We start from the raw sequence: 24,017 nt of genomic DNA on the forward strand, positions 1-24,017 counted from the left end.
ATAGCAGGCGCATTCGTGGATAATATGTTGCCAATTTTCTTTTGCTCCACAGAAACAGAGGTAAGTGTTTAACAGGCCTAGCTGGTGGAGTTTTTCGTTAAGGGATCCATGCCCAGTAATAAGATACGATGTTTCCAGACTAATTGTAGACCATGAGCTAACCTTCTTCGACATCACAAAGGAGACATCCGGTAGGAAATTTCTGGTTACAGTGTCAACAGTTGAATTGTCCCATCTTGTTTGCCAGACATTTATTAGCTCTTTAAAGCATCGAGCTTTTTCCCTTTTATTGTCATCATTCAGCGATAGGTCTATATCCATGATGGAGGTAGGTATTCCTTTTTTGAGCCTGAAGCATTATCCTCTAAATATTACATATAGGTCTAAAGGCAGAGTCCCAGCAATAACCTGGATTGCCTCAGTGGACACTGTTCGGCAGATGCGATGTGTTGCTAGTAGCATAGCCCTCTGGATTGAGTTGAGTTTTAGCTTCATTTTGACAATTACCACTCTGTGGAACCAAGCTCCAGCCGCGAATGAGATTGTGGGAAGGAATACCACTTTATAGTAAAGTAGCAGGGTCCTCCTAGACAGGCCCCACACATTTCTTGAAATGCTAATGATGGAGGCTGTAAACTTCCTGGTTTTTTTCAAGAAGGTGTTGTAGGTGAGGTAGGAATGAAAGCCTGTGGTCTATGATCACGCCCAAAACCCTGGCCTGCACGACCAGGGGTAGCTGGATACCATTAATTTTGACCTGGGGGGGGGGCATTCTTATGTCAAGTTTGGTTTTGAAAATCATCATCTTTGTTTTGGTGGGATTAATCTGAAGTTTGTTGGTTGCCACCCAGGAGGTGAGACTATCAAGAACTTTCTGCGTTCTCAGTTCAAGGACCGATCTTGCATGACCTGAGATGATGACAGTCAAATCATCGGCAAATGCAATGACTTTAGTATGTTCAAATGATTTGTGTAGCCAGTTTTGAAGCACCATATTCCAGACTAGGGGTCCCAGTACTGCCCCCTGTGGACACCGCCGGTAAATAGGCCTATGGATCTGTTGGTATTTAGATTTTACGATGATTGATCGCTCTGAAAAGTAGTTTCGGATTAGCCAATAGAGATTGTGAGGGCATTCTACCGATCTTAGACGTTCCAGGGCGCTTTCCCACCACACGTTGTCGAAGGCCCCGTCAAAATCAATGAACAAGGCCATTTCGTATTTGTAATTAGACATCTCCAGATGCAGGACCAGGTCTGAGAGGGCCTCCTCACAGGACCTACCTGGGGTAAATCCATATTGTGCAGGTGACATCAGATTCCTAGAAAGAAACAGATTTGTAATGCGCAGAGCTATTAACCGTTCTAGGATTTTTCCCATGTTGGCCAGAAGTGCTATGGGTCTGAAGGATCTCGGCTCTGTAATTGGTTTATTGGGCTTGGCGATGAGACAGAGTAGTGCAGTCTTCCAGATTTGTGGGAAACAAGAGTGAGAGAGACATTTGTTGTATAACAGTAGCAGGAGCTCAGGTTTAATTTTATGTAGTGTGATGGTAAAAGCATATTCCACCATGTCCAGTCCTGGGCATTTTTTGATGTTAATCTTCTTTAGAACTGCTTCAAGTTCCAGTTTTGTGAATGGGTCAGTTGGCACTGACGTTCGGTATTTTTCATTGTCTCTTCTGATTGTACTGTGTTCTGGAAGGTCTTCCAGGGTGTTATCATCAGGAAAGAGTTTGTTGAGAATCGCGTTGATTGAGTCAGCCCAGTTTGAGGATTCCTGCTGACCAGATTTGATTGTTCCAAAGACGTCAGTTGCGAGAGTCTTATCTCATGCTAACTTGTATAGTAATCCCCATGGATGCGTTTTACCTGATTCATTTACAAAGTTGGACCAGGTCTCTTTCTTTCTTTTTGCTATTTCCATGGTATATGTATTCTTCTTATTTATGTAGTCTCTATAGAGCCGGGTGACATCAGGAGCTGGCCAGTCTCTGTGGGTCTGATATTGTTTTCGCGCTCTGTGGACATCTCTCATTAGATTGGTCAGTTCTGTTGTCCACCAATTACAGGGTCTGGTGCAAATTTTTCTTCTTATTTGCCGACCTGTAAGATGCCTTGGTTATGGCGATTTGGATGGTTTCTGCCAGTTCTTCAGGCGCAAGCGCTGTGAGATGGGAGGAATCTGAATCTGGAAAGTCGTGTTTAATGGATTCTTCAAATGTTGCCCAATCTACCTTTTTCATAGAGAATCGGACAAAGCCAGGCTGTTGTTCATGGAGAGAGACTGGCGGTTGGTTACTAGTAATGTGGAAATATATAACAATGCGGTCAATAAGCGTCCAGTCTGGGATGGTTCTCCAGTTCTGTATGTGTGTTCTGAGATCATTGGTAGTAATGGTTACATCAATATTTGACTGTCCTATTGAACTGCAATATGTAGGTAGTTGATTTGGTAGATTCTGGATGGTTAGATTCCTGGTGAGGATAAGATCTTCCAGCAGCAGTCCTCGGGGATCAGGAACTGGGCTGTGCCAGAAGTGAGACTTCGCATTAACGTCAGCTGTGATCAGGATGTTCTTTGAGCCTAAAAAGTCTAATGTATGGTCAAGATAGTTAAGAGATTCCTCGAACTGTCCAGAGGGCGGACAGTAGAGGGATATTAAGTAGAAGGACATTGAGTTTGCATAAGCTTCGGAAGTATGCTGAGTCTTTCCATGACGGTTTAAGCACAAGTCCGCTTCCATTTTCAGATGGAAGCGTACTTAACCAATCGCCGACCTAATATTCATTGCCATTGAAAGGTCACGTGCGACCGTTTGCTTACCTATTATTCTATTATCATTGAGCGCTGAAAGTCAAGTACAATCAGAAGACAATCGGAGACAGAAAATGCAATCGTCCCCGATTGTCTTCAGTATATATTTCATATATTATTCGATTGCAACAATAATACTGTTTCATTTTATTACATCATAACATGACGTTTGCTGTGATAATGATTGTATATCCTGTCTCCTTCAGATATTCCTGAACGGAATCTTTGTACACCAGATGACACGACGGTTACATATAGGCCACATGGGGATCAAGTTCTCACTGAGGCAGACATCCAGAAAGCAGTAGTGGAGCTAAATGAGGATCCCAATACAAGAGACTCACGTATACAGGAACTTTTGAATAAGTTATTGGGTAAGTGAGAATTAATTAAGAACGAATTAAGAACGAATGAAATCATTAAGAAATATTTTAGGATGTACTTTTAGCTATTTTTAGTTTGTTTTAGGAAGGGATTGTTTAGAGAATGGTCTGTATTCAAATTATTTCGCTGATTGCAGAATTCTTAAATTCCTACACACTTACACACACTCTCCTTTTGAATGATTTTTTATTCACAGTCAGGTGAAGGACCGTGGTTGTAAGTAGCGACTTCAAGAATTCCTGTATATTACCTTTGATCTGGTATCCTTCCTCGCAAAGTTGCAGGAGGCGCTGGATGTCTATGTTGTCGAATGCAGACTGGATATCCAGATAAACAATTGCCGGCTCATCCCTAACTTGTAGCCCCCAGATTTGGTGTTGCTAGTTGCCAGCAGGTTAGTAATGGTGGACCTGTGTTTCAAGGCATGGTGAATGAATGATGATTCACGTGGCAGAACCTGGTTGGTTAGGATGGGAAGAAGGCACTTCTCCATGACTTTTAGGAAACACGAGGCTTTCATTATTGGCCTGAAATTTAAAACTGAGGCCACTCCTTGTGTTTTGGGAATTGGTCGGACAATAACAATATATTGGTTCAGGCTGTGTTGGGAAACTTTGCGTTGGGAAGATTTCATTAAGGATTCCTAGGAGCGCATCAATGGTTGGTTTGCTTTTTTGTTTTTTTTAGGAGCATTAGCAACTAAGGCCATATTGCTCCGGGGATATGCGGTGGTCATTTCCTGACCTTTCCGCATCCACGCATCAATGATGAAAACACTAACGCTCTTAAGGATGAATTGTGGGACCCTATCATATCCGGTGCAAGACGTTGGTGAGATGATATCATTGATGGCCTGGTTAAGCTATCCATTTGTAATGGTGATGAACGCGAGGACATCTCGCTGACAACTGTTGTGAATGCTCTTAAGGTCTGATGATGACTTTGGCTAAAATCTTGTGATGTAGTCTAGCCATTCTATCAGATTAAGTTTTTGAGGGAATTCTTCTTTCTATCAGATTAAGTTTTTGAGGGAATTCTTCTTTCTATCAGATTACGTTTTTGAGGGAATTCTTTTTATCAGATTAAGTTTTTGAGGGAATTCTTCTTTCTATCAGATTAAGTTTTGAGGGAATTCTTTCTATCAGATTAAGTTTTTGAGGGAATACTTCATGCCTTGCCTTAAACGGTGCCTTCACGATTTTGATTTTTTTGTCGATGTAGGCTTTCATGGCTTTAGATTTGCTTCTGTTGAACTGGGCACGGGCTCTTGAGTGCGCAATCCTGTCTAGTGGATCTGATGTTGCTTTCCATTTTGCATGTAGCTTTTGTTTATTCTGAAATTAAATTCAAGGCTGAGCTGTTGGGTCCACCACGCTTTGCTCCGACAAGAACCTGTTTTTGACGATGCAGTTCAAGAAATAGACTGTTGCCAGCAGGTAAGAAAGCACAGCCCGAGCTGTGGATGGCATTAGTTTAGGGTTTCCCAAGGAAAACTTCTGGAGGGTCAGACCTACTGCAGCCAGATTAGAAGATAACAATCTGCGAAGACTGTGTTGGCCTAAGCTAATATTAAAGTCTCCACACACAAGTAACGTTGCTCCGGGATGGCATCGATTAACGATCTAGCTGGAGACCTCATGCAAAGTAGTCTTAACTGTGGGGGGAATGTAGATTGTACACAAATCAAGTCTGTGTCTTTTAAACGTAATAATATTTTTTGCGAAACCTATTTAGAGAGAGAGAGAGATAATCTTTATTACCCTTCACAGCCATAAAGCCAGGGGCTTACATTTTCCCAAACTTCCGGGAAAATTGAACAATTATTTACAAAAAGGTAATTTTACAAAGAAAACATATTATAATATAAAGGAGAGAACTCCTTACGAGAGTTAAATCTGATTGAGCTGGCTTAACATCGAGATAAGAGCACCAGCTCAATCAGACAGGAACAGATGCAAGGTATACATCAGTCATTGCTGATTAGTCCCACTAGACATAATTTTTTCCGGTAAGTCCGGTCAGCAGCGAATTTGTTCAGGTCGGCGTCCAGTGCCTGGGTTTGCTTGAGCATCTGCTGAGGGAGGAACCTGTCCGAGAGATGGAGTCGTGCTGAATGCGAGTAGAGCTCGGGATTGGCCCTAAGGGCACCAGGGGGGGGGATCCTCCAGCCACAGATATCCTAGAATGAAGGTGTTGACATTAAGCCTGTTATCATCTTGACTGTTGCTAGGAGGCGTTGGTCGTCAACTAAGGTGGGAAGCCGTGGAATCCCGAGAGAGTTGGCAAGCTGCGTGGTACGAATCAGAGTTGGAAGGTTGTGCTTCCTGTTGGCCCACTTTAGGAGCCAGAATTCTGTGGCAAAGAGTGGTTTCTTTATTGACCGTGCCGCTGACGCCCAGATTTCAGCAGCATAGAGTAAAGGTGGAAAGATAACTGTTCTTATGTACCTCACGGTTATCTTTTTATCTGTGATATGAAGGAGATGTTGTTTTGCTGTCCACCGGAGTCTTGAAGCACGTGTGAGGAGCATGTCCATGTGAGCGTTGAATCGAAGTTTTGGGTCGAATACAACGCCCAGATTACGATGGCTGGACACAATTGGGATGAGGGTGTTGCCGGCCGAAGGCTGGAGAGAAGAAGGAGTTTGCTTCAATGAATACACCATGAATTCGGACTTAGCAGGATTGACCTTGAGCCCAAACTGGCAGAGGTAAGATGTGACTGTGGTGAGAGTGTTGTTAATTTCCACCTTTACCAGATCTAGGTCTTGACCGGGGATGATGGGAGTGAGTATCTTGATATCGTCCGCATAGCTCAGTAGACATCGAGAATGTGCAACCAGTGGGAAGACAATGGACGAAAACAGAAGGCCCGAAAGGACCTCTCCTTGTGGGACTCCTACGGTGACGGATCTAGTAAGAGTGCGATCTCCTGTATGAAGCTTTATAACTCTGTTATTCAGAAGAGAGGAGAGAAAGCATGATATGTTCCCTGTGATCTGGAAGTGGCATTCCAGGAGAGTGAGAAGTTGGTTTACTTGGAAGGCATCAAATGCAGCCTCAATGTCTAAGTAAGTCACAGCTAATTCCTGCCTATTCTCCAACGCTGACAAGATAGTATTCGTGGTGGCTAGCAGATTGGTGATCGTTGATCCGTTTGGCAGGGGGTAGTGAATTTGGACTGGATTACTGGGCAAGATCTGCTTGGTGAGGATGGGGAGTAAGGCCTGCTCCAGGAGCTTCAGCAGTCTGGAGGAGTTGGAGATGGGTCGGAAGTGTTTAGGTTTCGATGGCGACTGAAATTTGGCTAAAGGTTTGATGAGATAGTTTTTCCACTGCTGTGGGAAAATTTTGTTCGAGGGTAAATGACTGAAGATAATTAAAAGTGGCTGAATAATGTACGGACTTAGACATTTGAGCATGAATTGGGGAACTCCGTCATCACCGGTGGTTGACGAGGCAGGTAGAGAATTGATGGCTACGATCAGCTGTTGTTTTGTAATCTGAATGTTGTTCAGCACTTCTTGCTGGATGGGTTCTGTTAGTAGAGCTAGATCTGAGTTTGACATAGGATTACGGTTAAATCTTGTGACGAAATCGAGCCACAATTCAGGATCAAGTTGTAAAGGAAAATGTGGGTTCACTTTCCTGTATGGAATTTTTCCTTTAGCCAGCTCACGGTTAACGTATAATTTGATTGCCTCAGATTTCAGGCGATTAAATTGAGCCCGTGCCCTTGAATAAACGATACGATCATTGACATTTTGAGACTGTTTCCATGTGCGATGGAGCTGTTGCTTCAGCTGGAATCTCATTTTGAGTTCAGAATTCCACCAAAGTCTTGTATATGGACTGATTGTGATCTTTTTAGAGGCAGCATATTTGGCAACCGTGTTGATCCCGTTTGTGACAATATTCGCAGCTAGTTCTGGGTCACAAGTCTCTAAGGCCACCCAGGGAATGAGAGAGGCGGTTCTGATGCACTAATCTACGTCAAGTAAGTTGGGGCTAGTGATGCCAACCTTTGTTGTTGTCCTTCTGGCTTCTGATTTGGGGGCTGGCAGATATGCGGTCACATGTATCGGGACATGATCAGAGTCAAATGACGTTTCTGTAATGTAATCAAGGATGCAAGGGAAAGAGGCTAGAACTAGATCTAAGAGGTTATTCCTCCTGGTTGGAGTTTCATTAATAAGTTGTAGGTCAGCACATCTCAAGTGTGCCAGAAGATCCTTTTTCAGATTAGATAGCTGAGGAGGTAAATTGAAATCACCACAAACTAAGTGAGAAGCTGTGGGATGCAGCTGATTGATTAACCAGTTGGAAACTTCAAGGATGATTTGCTGGGACGGCTTTGGGGGTATATACAGCACACAGACGTCAAACGTCACGAAGTTGTATCCTAACATAACGAGGATTGCTTCATAGTTAGGAGAGTTACTGGATTTATTATCCAATAGCTTGAAAGCGGATTTCTTGTAGAATATTGCGACGCCTCCACCCTTGCGTGCAATCCGAGATGTGAATACGACCCCATAATCAGCTGGGGCAGCTGCCGCTAGGAATTCTTCATCATCATTCAGCCAGGTTTCGGTAATGGCGAGCAGGTCAAAATGTCCGGCGAGCAGAATTTGCTCCATAGTATCAAGCTTGTTCCTAAGACTACGCACATTCTGATAAAAGATGGTGCAGGCAGGTACCCTGGGTACTTTGATACGGACGGGTGGTCTCTGACATGGCACTACTCGATTCAGCACGGTGTGTCTAGGATTGATGAGCACAGGGATCGGCATATTGGTGTTCTGTGTCTGTGATTTTGGTTGCGGTAACAAGATCTGGGATTGCTATGAATCAGGATGCCATTGGTGGGAGTCCTTTCCATTACTTCTATATCGCTGCCCGAGATATGGCATAACAAGAGCTCCAGCAGGCCAGATTTCAGGATTGCAGAGTGCCTCAAAATCTGCATCAGCTACATCGATCTTAAAGGAGGCGTACGTGGGATATTTTTTGGACAGCTTAGTGACTCTACCATTCATTTTGAATGCAGCAAGAAGGTTTTCCACATCATCAGCTGAGGTAGCAGGGGAGAGCCTACTAATGAAGACATTACGCATCCGCTTGTCCATCATTCGAGTGTTCGCAATTTGCATCTTGCTGAAGTGCAAATTGGTTCCAATAACTTTAAAATTGGGGCTCAGTTCCTTAAGAGTTGGATTACGGGTCAGTGTTTGTTATTTTGTTCGTTGGCTTGCAATCATTGCATACGTTGTAGTGTCTCTGTGGGTCTGTACATTAGATACAATCGTAGTCCCTGTATAATGGTTACCCCTCACGTTGTTTGAGGTGGAGCTACAATTGCGATGTACTTCCGCAGCCAGAGCATTATCCGGTCTCGAGCGCGAGGACCCCATATGTGAGTTTTGTGATCGCGAAAAGGTGCAATTTGGCAGGTTTTGCTCCTGATGACTTCTTTGGATCTTCTGGGAGGCAATATTTCCAGAGTATTCGCTGGCATCTGCTGTGATTTCAGGGCACACAACTTCAGACTCACATCTTGTAAGAATGGGGGATGGGGAGGAGTCATGTGATAATAAAGATGGGGTGGTTTGGGTAGGAGCTCTCGGTTTCGCATGAACGTGTCCGTCCGGAGGATGCTGCTCATGATGGTTAGTTTGACCAGCAAGATCACAAACAGAGTGCTTCAGGTCATCAAAGTTTTTTTCCCAAAACCTCCAATGTTTTGTGCATGCATTCATTTTGTTCTCCTAGTCGCTTGTTTTCAAGCAGTAGGTCTGCGAGGATATTATTAATTGGGGATAGCTTCTTACATAGAGTGGTCTCGATATTTTTGAGGAGCGAGACAAAGAGTGGACTGTGTTCGAGCGATGCTTGATTAACTATTGCTGAGATCTCTGTTGATAGGATGTTATCCTGTTGGGAACTACTTGATTTTTGCATGATGAGATTTTGTTCTGACAGTAATGAGTCAGGGGTCAATTCCACATGTGAATCTGACGATCTCAGTTTTTCCGTGTCTACTTCAGGTGCGGGTTGGGTCCTGTGCTCAAGTGAATCCGAAATTTGGTTAACGTCGTTGTTAGAAGTTTCACCAGTTGTTCCTAGTGACTGCATATAATTTTCTCCCTTACAGGGGGGGGACACTGCCATACTTTCTGTCGCTGCTTCCCGAGCCTCTTTAACGCGAGACATTCGCTTCCGTATGTCTTGAGACGGGAAGTACATTCTATAGCTACGTCCGGAACAATGCCACAAATTACGCAGCTTTCATTATTTGGGTGATCTTGCATTTAAAGGCATTTTCAGATTTTAGGCGCAGATAAAAGGATTACGAGTGGGTTGAAAAAGAGTTTACAATTGTGTTTAGTAGTCAAAGTAAAAGTGGTCTGTTGAGAGCGTTGTCCAGGCAAAAGCTGACAATTTCCAAAACTTCGTTGCCAGGCAAATAGCAGACAAATAACCAAACGCTTGATTGCCAAGTTTCTTCCAGCTTGTTGTCGAAGGCAGTCTCACAAGTAGAGCGCGAGCGTAAATAGGTCGGAGTTGTAAACGTCCTGCAATACGGGGGGGTCGACTGGCGAATAACTCCCAACACAATGCAACTGCTTGACCTTGTGATACAGTAGTGGGCAAGAGTTAGCGAGCAGTGAAGGCTAGTAACCAAGGAGTTAACATCCGGACATTGAGACAAGCAAAGGCGGCAAATATGAATACAGTACAGGCAAGAAAAAAAATCACGTAACAAACAATAATTACCTAAAGATTCATGGTATTCATCTTCACCAAGGATGCAGGATAACTTAGGAAGTCACTATACGAACATATTACTCAGACTCGCTAAAAAAAATACATTAAACACTGAAAACTTGAGGAGCTCAAGATTAGGCAGCCGTCACACCGACGCGCACGCGTACTCTATTTGGTGTAAAAGCGACTTTGTATCGCTGCTGGTTAAAACTGCATAAATGTTTTTCGCAGAATAGTCTTCTGTAACATGGTCTCATGTTTTGAAAATAGAACTGAATAATGCAAGCCAAGTTAGCCAAGCTAAGGCACTTTATAAGAAGACTTGCACTAAGAATACAAAGAAAGGTAGCAGAGAATTCTTTGCTAATGTTAACGCTAAAGGAAAGGGACGAACCACATTTGGCCACAAGATATGAATGGCATAACAATCGATGATTCTGTTTTGGTTACTGCTAAACTAAATAAATATTCTGTATCTACATTTTGTGGAGAAGAAAATTTTAGCGGTGGGAACAACAGAGGTAGATCAAGTTATTTTATTATCACTGAGAAGAAAATGAAGATAAATTGCTGAAGATAAAGAAAATGAGGCACCTGGTGCTGATGGGATCTATTCTGTTATATTAAAAGTAGTAGCACAAGAGGTACGCAAACCTTTGATATGAAACATATCAACATATATGAATTCAGGCGAGATCCCTTTTGTGTGGAAATGTACAAATATCCGTTTCGTTTGCAAAGGGGATCAAAGGACAAAGTGAGTAATTAAAAAACTGCGAGCGTTATTTCAGTTACAGGGATAATAATGGAATTAGTGGTTGAAGAAACGTTGTCTGGCTGATCTGATTAACGACTATGATGCAGTAACAAAGGAAATATTTTCAGGAAATAATTTTGAGATCATATACTTGCATTGCATACAAGCGCTTGAACCATTTCCCTTGAAAATCTGCTGAAAAAATTTAAGCAAAAGGAAAATTTACTGCAGTGGATAAAGTGATAATTATAAATGGGTGTGTACTTCTTGGACCAAGGTTAGCTGCCAGGGCTCGGCCACTAACTGTTTTCAGTATTGATTTACAATATTGATGATGGGATATGAAGTATATTGACTAAGTTTACAGATGAACAAAGTTTGGCACAGTGGTTAATGACAGCAATCAAGACGTAATACCGCAATACGACCAAGAAAAGTTAGATGGATGGGCTGAGAAATGACGACTGAGGTTCAACATTTAAAAGTGCAAAATACTGCATTTGTCAAAAGGGTAATTACATGTTAGAATGTTATTAGTGCGTTATTCCGGGATTACTGTGTAGCAGTAATCCCAGAATAACGCACAGTTAGCGTAGTGGAGAGTGACAAAAACCTAGGGATAATTTTGTATATATATATACACATACAGGAATTTTTCCAGCAGGGGGATGACGAGGCGATTGTTATGTTGTATAAGGATTAGGTCGTATCTTCAGTACGCCATGCAGCTCAGCAAGCCTCGTTTTAAGAATGAGTGGATGCAAAAAACAACAAGGGTAATCAAGAGCACAAAAGAATACTCTTACTACGAAAGACTTCAATTCTGTAAATTGTAGCATCTGGAACCAGGTACTCATGGAGAGACCTCTTTGAAGTGTTCAATGCTATAAATGGATTGATTAAATTAAATGCTGATAGCATCATTACACTTTCTCGGAAATGCATAAGGGACACACATTTAAATTGAAAAGTATATGATGAGTATATGATGAGAGCCTTGTTGATCAATTCGGCCTGGAAAGATTGTGCAAGGCTCAAGGGGTAGAATTTTGTTTCAGCCTGGACGGTACTTGTACAGCAGAGATTGCTTCTACAGGGATGGGATACACTTAAATAGAAAGGGTGAAAGAATATTTGCTGACGCTATCGAGGCAGTGTTAGGTTGGTCGGAAAACTGCTAGCTTGGGGGGGAGACAAAGACCAATAGATTGACAGTAGCCACTGGCAGAGGTGAAAGAGATTCTTGCACTGCTTCTATTAGAATGAGCAGAAGCCTGAAAAACAAGATGCATGGTATTTCAGAGACTGCTGGGAGTCATTGCGGTACAAGTAAACACATGGGTTGTGTTAGGGTAGCTAAGAATAGAAACAGGTGCATGTATACTTGCGTGTACACCAGTGCTAGGAGTTTAGTAAATAAATTTGATGAATTTGAGGTATTGCTCAAAACATCAAAGGCAGATATTGTTGGGACATCAGAGACGTGGTGTCGGACAGATATAAGGAATGCAGAACTGGAATTTGGGGAGTACAACGTCTATAGAAAGGATAGACTGGATAGGAAGGGAGGAGGGGTTATGCCATTAGTTAAGAAATACATAAAAACCAAGGAAGTGAAGCCAGTCGACATCGCTGGACACTGCAGTGTTGAGTCAGTTTGGTGTGACATAAGCATTGGGAGTTCAAAATTGAGAGTAGGAGTGTGCTATAGGCCTAATGACTCTGATGAGTATAATAACAAACTGTACAGGGAAATTGAGTGGGCCAGTAAATCAGAGAGTCTTATAATGGGAGATTTTAATTTCCCAGATATTGACTGGAATTTGGGGGCTGGTCATTCACACACTAGCAGGGCTTTTGTGGATTTATTGGATGATTTTTTTCTACATCAGCATGTTCGGGAGGCAACTAGAGGGAGTAATACTCTTGATTTGATTATCAGCAGTGATTCTTCATGCATTAAGAATCTGCAGATAACTGAACCACTAGGTGGCAGTGATCACAGTGTGCTGAAGTGGGATTTACTCAAAGAGGTAACTACCATTAGGGGTAAAGGGAAGGGTTATTGCTTCCGTAAAGGCGACTACGATGGAATGAGACAGTATTTAAATTCTATACAGTGGGACCAACTGATGATGTTACCAACGGCAAATTCAAAATGGGAAGCATTCAAAGAACTTATCTTGGAAGCTACTAGGCTTTACATACCAACTAAGAAATATTGTTCAATGTTTAGGCCTAAATGGATGTCAGATGAACTAATGAGGCATATGGCAGAGAAGAAAAATGCATGGGATACTTACAAATTAACACATGACACAGAAGCCTATGATAGATACAAGTTGATATGCAACCAAGTTACAAAGGAGGTTAGGCAGGCAAAGGCAGATTACGAGAAATCCTTGGCAAGGGATGCAAAGAAAAACAGCAAAGAGTTCTTTACTTATGTAAACTCTAGAAGGAAGGGGATGAATCAGATTGGTCCACTTGATATTGATGGGTCAACTGTTGATGATCCTGCTCAGGTAGCTAACAAACTAAATGAATATTTTGCATCGACATTCACACATGAGGAGTTATTCAGCAAGGAGAATGCCAGAGGTGTATTCAACTCTAGCAGTAAGATACAGAATCTTGAAATAACTGGGAGTAAAGTGGAGGAGAAATTGTTGAAGATAAAAACAAGAAAGGCACCCGGGGTGGATGGGATCTATCCAGTTATATTAAAGGAGGCAGCAAAGGAAGTAAGCAAACCCTTAGCCATAATTATGAGAGCTGCCTTGGACTCAGGGGAGGTACCCATAGACTGGAAATGTGCATATGTGACCCCAATTCACAAAGGAGGATCAAAGGCTGACACAAGTAATTATAGACCTGTGAGCTTAACTTCTGTTCCAGGAAAATTAATGGAGGCACTGGTTAAAGAAGCACTGCAGGATCATTTAGACAAGACTTCAGTTATAGCTCGGACACAGCATGGTTTTGTTAAGGGGAAGTCTTGCCTGACCAATTTGATTGGATACTATGATGCAGTCACAAATGAACTGGATGCAGGGAATAAATTTGATATTATATACTTGGATCTTAGAAAGGCCTTTGATACTGTTGCACATGGAAGACTGCTACACAAATTGGAGCAGTGTGACATTGGAGGCAAATTGCTGCTATGGATAAAGGGGTGGTTGAGGGGGTGAAGACAGAGAGTGGTAATCAATGGACACTGCTCATCGTGGACTAATGTTATTAGTGGAGTCCCTCAGGGTTCAGTATTGGGGCCTTTATTGTTTTCTGTATTTATAAATGATATTGATGATGGTATATCAGGCTTAATGTCCAAGTTTGCAGACGATACAAAGGTTGGCAGGGTTGTCAAGGACACTACTGACACTATGCTGCTGCAACAGGATCTGGAAAGGTTGAGCAGATGGGCTGAGAGGTGGCAAATGAAGTTTAACATTGACAAATGTAAAGTACTACACATGGGAAACAGCAACCCCAGAGCAACGTATCAACTCTGTGGTACTACACTGACAGTGGTAGAGAATGAAAGGGACCTGGGGGTGGTTGTGCAGGCAGATATGAAGATCTCTGAGCAGTGCAGACGGGCGCAAGAGTAGCTCATGGAGTATTGTCAATGATATACAGGAATTTTTCCAGCAGGGATAAGGAGGTGATTATTCCATTGTATAAGGCAATGGTCAGGCCACACCTAGAGTACTGTATACAGGTCTGGAGGCCTCATTTCAAGAAGGATGTAGAGCTGCTGGAACGAGTACAGAGAAGGGCAACAAGATTTGTGAATGGAACAAAGGGGTGCTCTTACGAAGAAAGGCTTAAGTTTTGCAAATTACAGTGTCTGGAGACTAGGCACCAGCGAGTTGATCTGATAGAGGTGTATAAAGCCTTGAATGGTTTGAGCATGCTCAATGCTGATGGGATTCTTCCTCTAGCTCAGAATAATCACTTGAGAGGGCATAAATTCAAATTGAGGAAAGACAGATGTAGGATAGACCTGCGGAAATTTGCCTTTAGCTAGCGGGTGGTTGGTTGGTGGAACAGACTTCCATCCGTTGTTGTGGAAGTTGATAGTCTAAATAAATTTAAGGCTGAGCTGCTGGACAGGTATTTCGAACGAACAGAGGGGTGAAGTGGAAGTGGGTTTTTTTTTTTTTTTTTTTTTTGGCTGATGCTGCATAAGCTTGCTTTCTTGCATCAAATGCCTCTATTAATGCTAATGCTAAAAAAGAAGGTTGCTGGGTAGATGTGAAAGATCCGTTGTTAGAAGAAACTATCATCTGGTATTATAGAAAAAGGTAGCTCAATCGTCATCTAGAAAATTTTTAGAGGGGTGGAAAGATGATGTGAGTAGTTTATTTTGCGGATGGGCAGAAAACATTACTCACATCATCTTTTAAAAACCTGCTTCCTTTAATCATTTCCCATTATTAATGCTCATATCAGCCAGGTCTAACGAGAATAACCTGCCACGTTTTTTTTTTTTTTTTTTTTTTTTTTTTTCCCTAGAAACCTTCAAAGTTGATGGTTAGTGTTGTTTGGTTGTCCAATTTTAGTTTGCTATGTGGTAGTCGGAACTCTATCGTGTACCCAACGAAACAACACTTTTTAATATGTGTATTCTCAATGTATCTCTCCTCCTACATGCTATATATTTATTAGGAACGTATAGAAATCGCACATTTACATAGAATAAATTAATACGTGGTTAATATATAAGCTAATGAGATTTTGTTTTTTTTTTGATTAAAAGTTGTTTTAACTGTATGCCAGAGGCGGTTCAATTTCTCTTTCAGAGGAGAAAGATTTTCTTCCACCGTCCGATCCAAAGGTCCTACAGAAATTCCTTCGCCCTAAGAAATTCAACGTTCAGTCTGCTTTCAAAGGAATCATCAGATATTTCAAGAATCGTGTGGAAAACGAGGAATATTTTGTAATAGGTGAACCCAATCCAGTTTTTCATACAGTTTGGAACGAATATTGCACCGTTATACCATACCGGACTACAGCAGGGGAATCTATCTTTTTATTAAAATGTGGTAAGTATGGAATTAACGTTTTGAGTTACTACTAATTACCCAAAAATAATAAAAGTAACCACTACTTTGATTATTTTCCAACAAAATGAAATCGGTATGTATTCTGTACAATATGCCTACTTGGTGTACAAATAATGTAATTTTGCAGTCTTGCATTGTTAGTGAAGTTTGTTGTAGAGAACTTGTAGTTCAGTATGGAAGCCTATATTCAATAGTATTTCTCTGCGCCTGAAGGAGTCCAGACGTGTGAAACCAGTCCCACATATATATTAGAGTTTAGCAATTCTACGGAACATTGGACCTCAGTAATTCAGCAAATGCTTTTAGTAGACATGCTGCGTTTTGTTGTTCCTTTGCACGAAACACACAAGTTCAAAATTACGTACATCAGCTTTTATACATAGTTTAAATTTAAAACAGGAACTACGCTGCTGGAAATAAAATAACAGAACACGTAGCGCAGAAAACTCATGCAGCCCTATAAAACTTTTGGGTAATTGATCTGAGATTAAAATAACTCTGGCATAAAGAGGGAACTGAACTACTTAAAAAATATAACCATGATAATCCCTAAAACTATATGGCTCTTGTGTAATATAATTATACTTTTTTTATAATTAGCAATGCATACGTATAATTATTAAAGGATGAATGTCTTTTCTTTTAGTGTAAATTTCGAAAATACTTATTTTGTATTTCATTAGATCTCATTCCATACTTAGCAAAAACGATTCAAAAATGAAAATGCAATTTTAAAGATATGAATTATTTGCTTCCCTCCTAACAGATGGAACTATCCAGGTGACCTTTGAATTTATTCAAACTATCTGCCTCAGCTACCTGCGAAAGCAGCTTGTTCAAGCAATCAATGACTCGCTTTGGTAAAAGAAACTTTCTGCAGTCTAGTCTAAGCTGCTTTCCATGTAATTTGAATTTATGCCCCCGAGTTCTGAAATTCCCTATAACAGGTAAACTCCTCCTTCAATCATTTTACAAATTCCTCTCAGAGCCTTATAAACCTCAATCCAGGTCACCACTAAGGTGCTTGGTTGCCAAGCTCTGTATCTTCCACAATCGGAGTCTTTCCTCATATGGTCACCCTTTTGCCGTTCTCATCATGCGAGTTGCCCATATTTGTACGCTTTCAAAGAAGCTCAATGTATTTTTTCACAGAAGGTATAAATACTGAACACAGTATTCCAAATGTGGAATACCGTCCGTGTTCTTACAGATGGACTATGAACTTAATATGTACAAGATAATGTTCTATAAATCATCGATAGGACACTATGGGCTTTCCTGGATGCCTGTTTACACTGCTCAGAAAACTTCATATCTGCCCGTATTATAACTCTCAGATCCCCTTCCAACTCTACTGTTTTTAATTCTGTCCCACCAAGTGTATAATTTATTTTGTGGTTGCTATTCTCCAGGTTTAGACTTTAAATTTTTATATATTGAATCATAGTCGCCTCTGTTTTACCATTCTTGCACCAGGTTCAAGTTATCCTGAAGGAGTACTGATCATTAACTACCCTACCAACCTTTATATCGTCTGAAAATTTTGACATGAAGTCTTCTCTTCTGTTCCATCGTTCATATCGTTTATGAAAATCTTCGCGCTCACGCTCCTTCTCATAAGAAGCATCACACCACCACTCCTTATATCTTCCCTTTCTTTCATAAATAAATTGTACCATAGTGGAAATCACTATGCCCAATTACCAAGTAGCACTATGTTTCTATTAGTCTAAGTGCAGGTGATCCTCGCAGATTCAATAACATGGTTCCTCCATCGAAATAAAGCGTCCTCAAAAGATTTTCCCTTGATAAATCCGAATTAGTGACTCGAGAATGATCCCTGATCTTGAAATAGATTTGCAATTTATGATAACACATACCGTAGAATAGTTTCCCTAAGCGTGGAAGAAGGAAGTAAGAATAAATATATTTCGGATTTTCAAGAGGCTTGTTCGGCTTTGTGAGGAGCTTTAACAGGGTTGTCTTCTACAAAAGCGGAAACACTATTCAGCAGACATTTGTTAAATAAATGTAACAGAACAAAAGGGAACAGTTCGACAAACTTCTTTAATAAAAAAAAAAAATCGATCAAATCTGGTCCGGGACAATTACGTAAGCTGCGTTGTTTAGTGATGCCTGCACTCAGATAATATAAAGAGATCCGTTTCCAGGCTGGTAAAATATTCAGAGTTAATTTTGTGTACAGATGATTGAAAGTGGGTTTCAAACGAACAGGTATCGACAGGAAACAAGACAGCAAGGATACTGTTAACAGTGTCAGTCCAAGTAAAACTTTCCGAGTTATTACATATAGAGCTGCACACCTCATTTGTAGCTAATTTGTCTCTAAAGATATTATATAAAAGACCCTACGGGTCAGCAGTTCCCGTTGTACTAAAAAAGCTTGCCAAGTCAATCTTTCGTTTGCAGATTTATTTATAATATTCCTGTTTCAGTGCACGATAATTCCTTTTTAGTGTGGCGCCAGCCAATGGCATTGAAACAGACTTTTGGCACAATGTACCCGTTTTCTCAGGTCAGATAGGTGAGCATTCCACCAGGGCACAGCAAATGCTCGAATTATGATCCGTCTGGTTGATGCAACAGTACTACGGAGAAAGGCTGCTTATAAAAAGCGTACTCGTCTGGATTCACTTGATTCTGAGGGGCAAGATTTTCCTCATTGGAGGCTAATCGTAAAGAAGCATGGAAGAGTCGGCATTTTATAAATTTGATAGATATATATATATGGTGGATAAACAACATTTTGGTTTCTAGATATGTTAAAGGAGGTGGCTCTATGGTCGATACTTGTGTGCTCTTCGTGGACTGTCCAATCACGTATGTGTCTAATAATTCCTGATACTTATAAAGACAAATCGATGTTCAATTCACCCAAAACCGAGAAGGAAGTGTTGGTTTAGTCTGGTGAAATACACAGATCATGAGAGAGGATCAAGCCCTCGAAGAGTCGCCCACACGGGTTCATCATATTGCTGCTCCAAAGAGGGGGAATTGGCGTTGGTGGCTGTTGTTATGATAATTGATGCAGTGAGCTATTGCTAGCTAATTCAGAGCCAGTTGGATGCCCTGAGAAGGGGATAATACAAGGAAATGATATAAAAAACGTGACAGTGCAGACACATACACAAATATCATTCTGTGAGAAGAGGGAGTTTATAACTGTGATATCAAGATTCTGATTTAAAATTATGATTGTCGTTTTTGGAGGCTCCACCATAGAGGAGATTTCTCTTAACACCGTAGGAAAACCCATAAATTTGGAATCCTGCCCCTCATGGTCCTGTACAAAATAAGGTTCCTGTAAACACACGATATCGTAAGAATTTTCAGAAATAACTGATCTTATCTCGTCCGCTGCTGATCGAGATTCCTGAGAGATCAATAGAATTGAAATATCACCATGTGAAATGGTATCACCAAAATACTTGACAAGAGTTTGAAGGACTACCCATCAAGCGTTATTGATCTTTTTGTATCTAGTACCCTCTGGAATTCGGGACAGGAGACGTCACGTAAAAGGGGTGGGCGCCTCCGTAGCCAGGTGGGCAGGAGTAGTAGTGCGTAGCACACGCTTCTTGATTAGACCGGGGTTCGAGCCCGTGACCACCAAATACGGAGGATGCGGAAAGGTTAGGGACTGACCACCGCATATCCCCGCAGCAATATGGCCTTAGTTGCTAATGCTCCTAAAAACCAAATAACAACAACGTAAAAGGGGTGTGAATCTTTGTTCCAATGATCAGCTGTAAAAGCTGATCATTGCTTTTACTTGGACATTCAGAAAATACCTGACCACCAAGGGCACAAAGACCGCTTGATACGCTTTGTGAGAAAAGTGCTCTGACCAGTGCCAATATCCTAAGCAACGAAACCACTTAAACTAATGTGAATCAGAGGAATTTATGGGAAGAACATTCAAAATAAATTCTATCAATGCGAAATATGTTGTTTATCATTTTAACCAGGAACCCAACAAACCAGTTAGTATTGCTGCTTTTCGATTTAGTGCTAAACCGAAAGTTAAAAGCATTCTTGACTTCATCAAGCGCGTACCCATAGTCCCGGAAATTCTTGTAAAATATATCGTTAACAATACCATTTAGTGAGTTCTTTAGAGACATCATAAATTAGTATTGTTGGATTATTCACCGTTCGCTGATCTATTGAAATACCTTGCTTAGTCAGTACATCAGAGAATAGCAATTTATCAGTTTTGTTTAGCGGTTGTTTCCACCATAACGCACTTGTTTCTAATTCCATGGCGATTTAATTTTGACAAAACTGAAAGTTCTGTTTCAAGGTCTGCGCAACAGTATTTTTAATTGCAGTACTGTACTTGTTTCCATTGTACTGTCCACAACTGTTCTTAAAATAAGGGCGTGTTGACTAAAAACATGTTTTCGTTTGGTATTTTTGTCGAAAACTTGATTTGAATTTTCAAAACTATTAGCTATCCCAGAATGCAAGGATCCTTTAACAGAGGCGCGAAGAATTTCTGGGTGTTGGTGAGCCTTAATAGCTGGTGCTTAGGAAGGCTTTGCAGGTTTTGAGATGTGATCTGAAAGAATATTGACGTAACGATTAGAAGCTTCAATCCTCTCGCAGCTCATCTGGCTTAAGCTGAAGCTTTTCGTTTTCAATGAGAAGGGCCGTAATTCCATTTCAAGCCACTTCTCTAGCAAAAAACTCATTATAGCCTTCGTTACTTTGTTGGAATTCTGCTTGAGATACATGAATAATTCTCGTGTTTTAATTGAGAGTTAATGTAGTATGCAGAAGATAAATCTGAACGATCTTTCGCACGGATCTTCCCTGAAGAACATGCCATGTGATGGGGAGAAACCATGAAGGGATCCTTCTAAATTGAACTTTGACGTTTGGCACAGAGAGATACACGGTCGTCAGGCCTTATATGTAGCTTTCGGCCTTTTTTTTTTTCGTCTATCCAGAGTACTGCCCTTTTGCAGAGATGAAGATGTGTCGAGTGAAAGAGGAAAATCATCATCAGAATAATTGTGATAGAGAATCCCCCGTTTACATGTTGGGAACCACTGGCTTCTTTCCACTTGAATTTAACTTTCTTAACAAAGTTCGGTTGGAAATGTTTTAATCTGCGGCTGCATCAACCTTAAGAGACAGTTGATGAAAGACATCGTAGGGTTCTGTGTTGCTGTTTGAGCAATATTGCTGTTTATTCTGCTTAACGTAGCCCTATAGCGACTTTATTAGGTATTAGGTATGTTCGGGGTCCGACGGCACCTGGGATTTCTCCCATCGCCGGACAAGCCAGAGATTTAAAAGTGTGTGGGATATATACTATGTAGTTGTTGTGCCCATTGTTCGTCCGGTCTGTTAGCCGCCGGGCCCCTAGTAAGACCCGACGTTACCAATACCCGCCACGGGGAGGCCGGCCGGGTGTTACCAATATTTGTACTCTGGCAGGTCTTGCCACTTACTTTCCTGGGATTTCAGTGGCTAGGACCAATAAAAAAAAAAAAAAAAAAAATCAAGGGTGATATTAGTGATACTTAACAAGTTAGTATTAATAGTATGCGACGTGGGGCTGTGAGGTGAACGTGAGTTTTTAAAACGAGATAGGTTCGGGCAAGAATTTTGATGTTCTCTTTTAATTTTGAAATGTAGGGCTAAAAGCTGTGCAAGACAAAAGTTTGGGGGGAATGAAGACGGGGGGGAGAACTTGGAAATAAGGGGCAACAGAGTAGTTGGCCCCTGCAGGTAGTGAGGCATGCCCGTGCCCCACCAGAGCGATAAAATTGGGGTGGCGAGGAGAGGAAAGGCTCTCTTCCCCCCCCCCCCCTTCCCCAGGAGTTTGGAAAGAACGATCCGCTCAAGAGAGTTCGGATTTGGGTCGCCAATAGGCTGTCCCGGCGGAAGAGTGCCACCGTATGTCGTCTCCATCAGTTTGCAGGCCCTGAAAAGCTGGCCGTTGAGTCTTATCTAGGTGGGACACTAATAGGGGGTTAAATCTGGGATGTCATCCTTCCAGACTGCATGTGCCCTCTAGCGACTTTGGCCATCTCTTCTTGTCTCCTGAAACCGCTTCCATAATGCCGAGACGACATTGCGTGACACATTAAACCAACGTGCTACCTCTGCCTGCAAGTGCCTGGCTTCAAGTCGTCCAATGGCCATCATCTCAGAGAATCATCTAAACGACGATAACTTGCCATCCTGAGTCCTGGAGATGTGGCTGTCCCACTAACCCAACCAAATAACGGGAACTTGTATTTTTATAAGCATGGAAAAATTGCATTATGTGCGATCCTGTAAGGTGTTAGATCGATTTCTATTGGATACTCGGAATTTTCATGCTAGGATGCCTATAGCATCCTAGCATCAAATATTCGCTTCGGCGACAGTTCTCAATAAAATATTCAGGAAAAACATTTTTCTCTGTTAATTTTGTCGAGCAGCATACAGTTATATATGGTAGCAAAGAAACGTCCAAATGCCGGATTTTTCTTTGATATGTTCTGCTTCTGAGAGCTATGTGACATGTTTTTGCCATTTTGAAACTGAGTAGATGAAGATGAGCAGTGATCCTTCTGAACATCCGGTATTGGGCGGCGTGCACACCAATACCACGAGTTCATTGCTGGTACATTTTAAATAAATATAATATTGGTGTGTAGATACACCATAGACAATTCTTAAGAAACTACAAAGTAGTTGTTGTAGGCATCATTTGCTCTTTCTCATATTGTGCTCTGCCTTCACGACGAGTTGCCATGATATTGCACTACCTCGAATAAGTAACGCTTCACTAATAGAGAAGACTATTGTTACTTATTCTCAGTGGTACTCACTGAGAATAAGTAACAATACTGAGAATAAATAACAATACTGAGAATAAATAACAATAGTCACAGTACTCACTGAGAATAAGTAACAATAGTCTTCTCTATTTGTGAAGCGTTACTTATTCGAAGTAGTGCAATATCATGGCAACTCGTCGTGAAGGCAGAGCACAATATGAGAAAGAGCAAATGATGCCCACAACAACTACTTTGTAGTTTCTTAAGAGTTGTCTATGGTGTATCTACACACCAATATTATATAGATATTAAACTCTTAATGTATTATGCCTTGTGCATTTAGTTATTTTAAATAAAAGTGAATAAAATTTCATTTTTCAACAAACTCTTGTTTTTATTTAATATTTACTGCATAATTCTGCTGTCCTTCTACTTAATTCTTACTGGGATTATTTTAAAGGTTTCTATGCTCGCGAAGAACTTCCGATTGATCTAGTGACGCAAGCCATAAATGCAGTGACTGAGTGGGACCTTGATCATGAACTCACTCAAATTCATGGCAGTATTTTGATTGTGGATCGCTATGATGCAACCTGGAAAGATTTCTCCAATCGTGTTGGAATAGTCACTTTCATAAAATATCTGAGAAAACTCGAGGTAAGTAGATATTAAGTAACTTTCCTTTAGTTCTTATAAACATTTAATACATTAACCTTCCACTGTCCTCTGATATGCTAGTTTTAAAATGAACGAGTTTGTAGAGCTGTAGGCTGATGTATGGGTATGACCTGTCAATATAACTTAAATAACAAAATGAATGTACAAATAAATAACTCCAATATGAGTGAATTACCAACTTAACTACTTTGTTTATTTGGTCTCAATAAAGGGTAGCATGATTTTTTCTCCCGGAAACTCGGGTTTTTTGTCTAGCAAACGGCATATCCAGCTGATTAAGATTTTCTTAGTCGGTTAGACGATTAAGAAGATTAAGATCGAGTGGTCGAGATTATATTGGGTTATAGATTAAGCGACAGTATATATGGAGCAAGATGACCTTGTTCGTTGATGCTCCTAAAACCCTGCAGCAACAACTCATTTGTCTAAATATATTGCGCTTACTATCTATCATTTAGGATTTTGTCTTTCCAAAGAAGCCAGCAGTTTCCATCATGGTCGTCGAGGAATTCTTGCGTAACAGCCATGTATTGTGAGGGCATTACGAAGCCGTAGCATGTAGCGTGCGAATTGCTCTCTGGAATGAAGGAGCAATAATACAGAATTTCCACACAAATTTAAAATTATGTTTAAAATACTGGCTATCAAACATGTATTGGGTCATGTTAATTCTTCCTGGTTAGGTTGGGGGTGGTGAATTAAGCTCTAAAGCTATGAGGCCTTTGCTGATTTATATCC

At 41.0% G+C, this 24,017-nt stretch overlaps 1 protein-coding gene across 3 annotated transcripts in view; it reads left to right on the forward strand.

The window, feature by feature from the left end:
- Nucleotides 1-24,017, forward strand: part of LOC150077694 (clavesin-1-like) — a 73,114-nt gene that overhangs the window by 26,064 nt on the left and 23,033 nt on the right. For all 3 annotated transcript variants that reach the window (XM_090384344.1, XM_090384343.1, XM_090384342.1), the window contains exons 3-5: nucleotides 3,025-3,192; nucleotides 15,538-15,780; nucleotides 23,062-23,258. In XM_090384344.1, coding sequence (XP_090240470.1) covers nucleotides 3,025-3,192; nucleotides 15,538-15,780; nucleotides 23,062-23,258 — 608 coding nt within the window. The remainder of the gene's footprint in view (nucleotides 1-3,024; nucleotides 3,193-15,537; nucleotides 15,781-23,061; nucleotides 23,259-24,017) is intronic.

The sequence above is a fragment of the Mastigoproctus giganteus genome, chromosome 11, assembly GCF_048544385.1.
Source record: "Mastigoproctus giganteus isolate SK-2022 chromosome 11, ASM4854438v1, whole genome shotgun sequence".
Classification (NCBI taxonomy): Eukaryota; Metazoa; Arthropoda; class Arachnida; order Uropygi; family Thelyphonidae; genus Mastigoproctus; species Mastigoproctus giganteus.